Source organism: Empidonax traillii, unplaced genomic scaffold (assembly GCF_003031625.1).
Source record: "Empidonax traillii isolate 1590-97213 ecotype Southwest subspecies unplaced genomic scaffold, ASM303162v1 scaffold106:size2091409, whole genome shotgun sequence".
In the NCBI taxonomy this organism is placed as follows: Eukaryota; Metazoa; Chordata; class Aves; order Passeriformes; family Tyrannidae; genus Empidonax; species Empidonax traillii.
The window spans coordinates 2,004,020-2,011,032 of record NW_020955299.1 but is presented as its reverse complement, the minus strand read 5'-3'; the positions used below and the strand labels follow the sequence as shown (position 1 = coordinate 2,011,032).

The window sequence follows — 7,013 nt, the reverse complement described above, 5'->3', positions numbered from 1 at the left end:
TTTACAGCATGAAAGAGAGCAGAAGGTTATATTTGTGAACAGAAATGCTTGAAGAACTAAACAAAATTCCATGTTTACAAGCACACAATAAACCAGGAAAGTTTAAATAGCAATTGACCATCCAAAATTTATACTTTTAGTTGTAATTCAGTGAAGATGATGGTGGCATGGAAGTTAAACAGCATCATAAAATGTTGTTTAGCTTGTAAATTCAGACACTAAGAAGAGAGCCAACTAATTAATGGGGAAAAAAAAAATTAGAATCTCCATTCTGCACCCAGTTAATCCTGCTTTCTGCTTTTGTCAGATAATAAATACAAGATGCCAGAACAGGCTTTGGTTGATCCAATTTGCAATTCAGAATGTGGCTTTTTTTCAAGGCTATTGTCTGGGTAGGAAAATACATTCTTGAGAGGCAGACAAAACAGCCAAGCATTCTGTCCTTCTGCCTTCCACATGTGTGCTCCAGGCATCCTTCACCCCAAGCAGTGCTCCACTGGAAGCCGTGGAAATCAAGGATTCTGCTGCTTGGTAATCCTGCCGTTAAACAACACATTTATTTCGGGATTTTCGAGCCCCTGGTTTGGTCTGGGTTTGTGAGATTTGTTTCCAGTCTGGGAACTTTGCTCACCGGGCTGGAGATGTTTGGGTTTTAAATAACCAGCAACAGTTCTTCAAGGGTTGGTTGGTGGACGGAAATGGGAGAGAGGATGGGAAATTCCTGGAGCAGAAGATAAAAGGGAGGAAAGAGCCAAAGGTAAGTGTTGATATCAAGTCACTGATCTCAAATGTCAGCAATGAATCACAGAATAAGCTGAATTGGAAGGGACCCACAAGGGTCATCGAATCCAGCTCTTAGCCCTGCACAGGACCATCCCCCAAGAGTCACACCCTGTGCCTGAGAGCAGAATTAGGACACTTCCTCCTGTGGCAGCAGCTCTGGAGGGCTGTAAGTGCCTGCTCTTGCTGCTTTGTCCTCAGTGGAAATGCTTTCCTCTTTTCCACGGCCGAGCTCACACTGTTCTGTCCCAGGTCTTGCTGCTTTGAGGAGTAAATGCTGCAGGAATTCTGTTCTCCCCTAGGGCTGTGCCAATGACCTCACAGAGCCAAAGAGGAAAGGGATGAAGTCTGAGTCACCCCCCTGCACCAGGTTTTCTCCATCGTCCTGGTTCTTTGTAGGGCTCCAAACACTGTCCAGTTCAAAGTGACCACTGTCTGGTTTATTGAGCAAGTCTGGTGTGCTGAGCACGGGAAACTTGATCTGGAAAAGGAGACAAGATACAGCTTTTCAGCCAGTACGAAGTGGCAGATGCCATTCACTCACAGAAAAAGTAAAAAAAAAAAAAAAAAACAAATCAGAACAAAATAAAATTTCAAGCAATCATAGAATTATACAATAGTTAAGGCTGGAGGGGCCCTCTAGAGATCAACTAATCCAACCCTGTCTGATTCTATCAGTGTCTGAATTTATCAGACACTTACTGCTCACAGATCACCAAGTGTTAAAAATATTAATTTCACATTTTCCTCCTGAGAACACCTTCGTGATGAATTTTCAAGGTGATGGAAATTCAAACAGCTGCTTCAGATAATGAGCAGCTAATTTGGAATTCTTTTTAACCAAGCTGTTGATATAGCCTGGCTCCAAGGTCCACCTAAACAGGGATTTTTTAGCAACTTGTGTATATAAAAAATTATCCCACAATTACACGAGTTTTCCACTGTCCCAGAGATAAAGGACACCATATAAAAGGGCTTGTGGAGGGGAGCCTGCAGCACCCAGGAACCAGCACCATGCTTGCAGTGCTTTTCGCTGTCTTGACTCTGGCACCTGCAGGTACGTGTCCAATTTCTGCATTAGTTTTAAAGGAAAAAGTTAATTAAAATCTAGAAACAACTTTCCTTTCTCAGAGAAAGCAGAGCGACGAAGCAGAACGAGAGACGGCGTGGGCAGCTCATGGCAGTAACCAGGGGCTGGGCTGTGCCACATCTTCAATTTTTCACTACTTTTAAACCCCAAATCCTGTTTTGTTCATCTTCCAGCCTTTGGCTGCGGGGTTCCTGCCTACCCACCTCTCGTGTCAAGAGTTGTTGGAGGGGAAAATGCCAGACCCTACAGCTGGCCCTGGCAGGTTGGTCGTTCTGTGCTTTCCCTGGGGCTGTGGGGGCTGTGCCACCCTCACCCAGCACAGCTGAACAAAATCACCTCTTTCATTTCCTTTGATGCATCTTGCCTGTCCTGAGTTAGGTTTTGTCTATTCCATCCTGATCAACCCCAAAGCTTCCAGTCTTTTTAAGAAAACTCCCCACCCCTTGCTGGCTATGCGGGTTTTCATTTCAAATCAAGTAGACTTGGCTCTTTAAGCCAAGATACCTTTAAAACCTCCAGCTCTTGGATGATGGGGAAGGATGGAAAGCTTTCCTGTGGCCAGGAGTTGGAAACTGGTTGCTCCAAAGCCTTCCACCATCTTCCAGCAGCGAGTTGTGTGCTGGGTGCAGGAATAAAGTGCCAGAATGAAAAATCAGTGACAAAAATCTGAGCCTCACTGGGTTCCTTCATCCCAGGCCTCCCTGCAATACTATTCCAGTGGCAAGTGGCGTCATACCTGTGGAGGAACCCTCATTGCAACCAACTGGGTGCTGACAGCTGCCCACTGCATCAGGTAAGGAATGTCTGCACCCAGGTGAGCAGACAGAGCTGGAGCAAAACCACATCAATTCCAGTTCCCCCTTCCTCAGTTAAGGGCTCTGAGTTTCAGATCATACATTTTGATTATTACCAATAAATCAGAAGAAGAATGACATTTTCATTTTCTTAAAATGGAAGTAAAAGGCAAAACCCCCTCATAATAATATTCTGATTCAGTTACCGATATTATATACTCTTAATTAGCTGTAAATAATTACAGACATCCTGATGTTTTCAAGTTGCTATTAAAATCCAGCCTGTGTTGCCTGTTTCTGTAACATATATATCAGTGGGATTCACAGATTAACTAATCAGTCCACTCCCATAGGAAATAATCACAAGTGTTTTGAATACATCAGTCATTTTTAGTAAACTCTTCATGTTATGGGACAGTATAACAATAAAATGACCAGGTACAGCTCTGTCCTTTCACCATCAAAACTGTTTCTCTGTTTTGCTTTGGGAGCATGTGGTTATTGGAAAACTCTGTTGTAGAAAATGCCCTAATATGAAATATGAAGGATTGGCTGAATGTTATTATTATAAATTCTGCCTGATATATCTGTCACATAGTTGTTTATTAGTGAAGCTGTTTATGGCTGTCAAAAAAAGCCCAAACTGTTTATGGTATTGAAGAATATGAGCTGAATCCTGCCAAGACTGGAGGCACCTTCAGTTTGTTAATGAAGCCTCGAGCAGGAGCTGACAGGATGGCTCAGAGATGAAATTATTATTAAGCCTAGAAGGGTGATTAACAAATCACTGGCTCGGCTCCAGGCACTCCAGGGGAGATTACAGTCAGGGATATTCTCCTGGAGTCTCTCAGGTGGCAAAGCTGCAGCAGCCTGAGCAGCAGCTGCATCACTGAGTGTTGATCCTTTCCCTGCCCAGCTCTTCTCGGACATACCGAGTGTTTCTCGGGAAGTACAACCTGGCAGCTGAGGAGAAAGGATCCATTGCAGCTTCTCCTGAGAAGATCATTGTCCATGAGAACTGGGATTCAGAGAGCGTTGCCAATGGGTAAGTTGGTGGCAGGAATTTTGACAGTTTTTAGACACAGGGCAAAAATCAAACTGCCTGGATCTCACCCACCCAGAGCCTCCTGTTACACCTCGCAGTGGTGCTCCTAAAAGTTTGCTCATAGATGAGAGTTGAGCCTCCAGTTTATACTTTTCCCCACTCAAGACAATACAAAGCAAATAACAATATTAATTGTTGATTGATTAACTGAGTTTTCAGGTACCACTTCACATGCCCATGCTTGGGTGAGAAGTTCTGTGCAATGATATCATTTTTACAGTAGAAAGGGAGCAAAGTGGTTTATACAACACTCTTTGGAGCCCTCCTACAAACACCCCAGACACAGTATTATTGATCAGTGGCATTAATATCTGTGATATCTGATAATTACTATTCTTGCTGGAGGACCCCCATGCCCTGCTGCAGGGCAAAGCATCAGCAGAGAAATCCCCTCAGTTCCAGGTCTATGGGGTGAGTCCTAACACATGCTTGGTTTGGGTGGAAAAAAACCCTATTAAAGACAATTTTTCCAGCAGGAAGGTGGACAGTTGTGCAGGAAATATCCCTCCAGTCTGGGCTATGTTCTGGAAATATCCAAAAATGGATTTCCCCATTGCTTTAGGGGTGCAGGCATCTTTACTGCCCATTCACCGACCTCCTTGCTCCCTTTCTTCTCTTTGGAACAGGCCAGGCGCTGTGTAATAACTAAATATTCCTGCTATTGTGTCTTGATCCATTTGCAAACCTTTTTCCCCCTCCCTTTTCTCTCCTCCCCCGCTCTCAAACACGTGTGTGCGAGCGCAGGTACGACATTGCTCTGATCAAACTCTCCGAGCACGTCCCCCTGAGCGACCAGATCCAGCTGGCCTGCCTGCCCCCTGCCCAGAGCATCCTGGCCTCCAACACTGCCTGCTACGTCACAGGCTGGGGGAGACTGCAGAGTGAGTGCCTCTACATTGCCAAAACTCTGGAATTAAAAAAAAAAATCAACTTTCAGAAGCGCCTTCTCCTCTGAGATTGGCAAAAAGGCTGTCGATGGTGCTGGAGATCCCCTCAGACTCAGTGTGGTGAGGTAGTTTATCGGAGTAGACCCCACTTTGCTCACACAATATGATTTTTTTCCCCTGCCTTTCAAGTTTGTTTTGCTTGGGACAGGGCTGGTGATGCACCAGAGGGGCCTTTGCTGAGCTTTTAGGAGCTACTGTAACACAAATGTTAAGTGTGCAGATGGGAGCTTTTGCTATTCCCAACACACCTGCTGAGTGTCTGAAAAGACACCTGAGGGAACAGATGTGAAGTGGGGAAAATCTCAGAGACTTCAGCAGAAGTGTCAGGAGGAAACCTCAGAGACTTCAGCTCAGCTCAGGAGGCAATTCCTAGAGGGATAAGTAAGTTGCAAACTCCTGAACAAAGAGCAGCCCTTTATTTCTTTAACAGTGAGACATTTTTTAATGGAATGCAAATTTTGAGTAAGTTAAGGACTTTTTTTTTTTTTTTTTTTCCCTAAATGAAAGAATGGAGCTAAGAAATGGATTATACAGTTTTCCCTTTAATTCAACCCCTGTGGAGTGTCTTACCTGGAGGGATGGGATCCTGGGGGAAACTAAACAGTGCAGTTTGCTCTTGCTTCAGTGCCAGGTGATATCCTGACTCCTCTGTTTCTGCTCATTCCCAGCAAATGGGCCTCTTCCTGATGACCTGCAGCAAGGCCTTCTGCTGGTGGTGGATTATGAGACCTGTTCCCAGCCTTCCTGGTGGGGAAAGACAGTGAAACCCACCATGGTCTGTGCTGGTGGGGATGGAATCATCTCCAGCTGCAACGTGAGTCCAGAGAACACCCTGCTCCGGGTGTTCAGACACAAACAGGCCTGATGGGAGGGAAAGTTTAAAAAAAACACAACCCACAGAGGAGCTGTTCACACTACAACTGCCACTGACTGTGTTCCCCTTCCTCCCAGGGGGACTCTGGTGGCCCACTGAACTGCCAAGGGGCTGATGGCAGGTGGGAGGTGCACGGCATCGTCAGCTTTGGCTCTTCCCTGGGCTGCAACTACTACCACAAGCCCTCTGTCTTCACCAGGGTCTCTGCCTACAACAGCTGGATCGAGCAGGTGAGGCTCTGGGTGCTCCTGGAGGACTGGCACACTTGGATTTGCTGAGGTTATCTCTGACTGGGATTTCTGCCCCCTGCTCAGCCAGCTGGATCACTGTTGGCTCAGCCCTAACCGGCCAAAAGTATCCTCTTCTTAAATAGTTCTCCAAATTACTGTCACTTTTAATTAAGTCTTGATAGTGGGAATGCATTTTCCCTGTATCCTAGAGCTGTATTTGTAGACATAAAGATTTTACTGTAGATTTCAGAAGTGATTACACAAATTTGCCTTCACCAATACACTGATTGTTGCAGTTGCATCCTGGAAGGCAGCACGTGCTCTTTAAGTCCGGAATATCAAGTGTTTTTAAATATTATATAAAATTTGAGAACAGTAATCCTATTCAGTTATTTAAATCCTGCATCTTGGATGCAATACACACTATTCACAAATTCCTGTGTCTCGTGATCTGATTTTTCACTTGGTTTACATTTTTTATAGGTTATGGCAAACAACTAATCCAAGGAGAACTGGATGAGAGACACCCAGAAGGGAAACAGTTTGAATAAAGTCATAATCATGGCACCTTTGATCACAAAGAACCGGCAAATGACGCTTTTAACAACACCAGAATTAAACCCGACGGTAACGCAATAAACAGGATTTTTTGCAAGACGAAAACAAAACGTGTGTCCCTGTCACTCCTTCCTGAGCACTGGCAATCCAAATGTATTTCTATTTGGGGATAACGCTGGTGAATTTTCACAGCCTGTCCCTGCAGAGGGTGGGCAGTGGGAAGAGTCAGAGCATCCCCAAGCAGAGGGAGGGGGGAAGGGAGGCTCTGCAGGGCTGGAGGCAGGAGAGACCTGGGGGACCCCCGAGGCTCCAAGAGGGACTCTCCAGAGCCAGAGCGACAATGCCCAGCGGGAAAGGAGCACAGGGGCCAGCAGGTCCATGCAGGTGAGTGTGGGGTCACTGCCAAAGGCTTTTGGAGATGTTTGAACAGCCTGGGATCTCGGGATTTAGGAAGGAGAAGGGCAGGATCCAGCCGTGAGCACAGACCTGCCTCCTCCACGGCCCTGTCGTTCGTTTTGAAGTCATTCAGGTACCAGTGAAGAGCTGGGAATGGTCACAGTCGGTCCCCATACAGGGGATTTTTTTGCAAAGCACGAGCAGCACCATCACTTTTAGCCTGGTGTTAAATTAAAGCC

The 7,013-nt window shown here is 45.6% G+C and overlaps 1 protein-coding gene across 1 annotated transcript; it reads left to right on the top strand.

Moving 5' to 3' along the window:
• Nucleotides 1–1,735: 1,735 nt before the first annotated feature.
• On the top strand, nt 1,736–6,478 carry LOC114056912 (chymotrypsin-like elastase family member 2A). Its single transcript, XM_027882557.1, has 8 exons — nt 1,736–1,837; nt 2,044–2,132; nt 2,566–2,663; nt 3,581–3,709; nt 4,514–4,650; nt 5,385–5,530; nt 5,668–5,820; nt 6,304–6,478. Exons 1-8 carry the CDS (start codon nt 1,795–1,797, stop codon nt 6,319–6,321), a joined length of 813 nt encoding a protein of 270 aa, XP_027738358.1. The 5' UTR covers nt 1,736–1,794; the 3' UTR covers nt 6,322–6,478.
• Nucleotides 6,479–7,013: the final 535 nt, after the last annotated feature.

Excerpts from the sequence above, each read along its gene's own strand:
- LOC114056912 (XM_027882557.1), top strand. The coding sequence starts at position 1,795 with ATGCTTGCAGTGCTTTTCGCTGTCTTGACTCTGGCACCTGCAG. Across the intron at positions 1,838-2,043 it reads CTTGACTCTGGCACCTGCAG|CCTTTGGCTGCGGGGTTCCT; the intron begins GTACGTGTCCAA and ends TTCATCTTCCAG. Across the intron at positions 2,133-2,565 it reads CCTACAGCTGGCCCTGGCAG|GCCTCCCTGCAATACTATTC; the intron begins GTTGGTCGTTCT and ends CCTTCATCCCAG.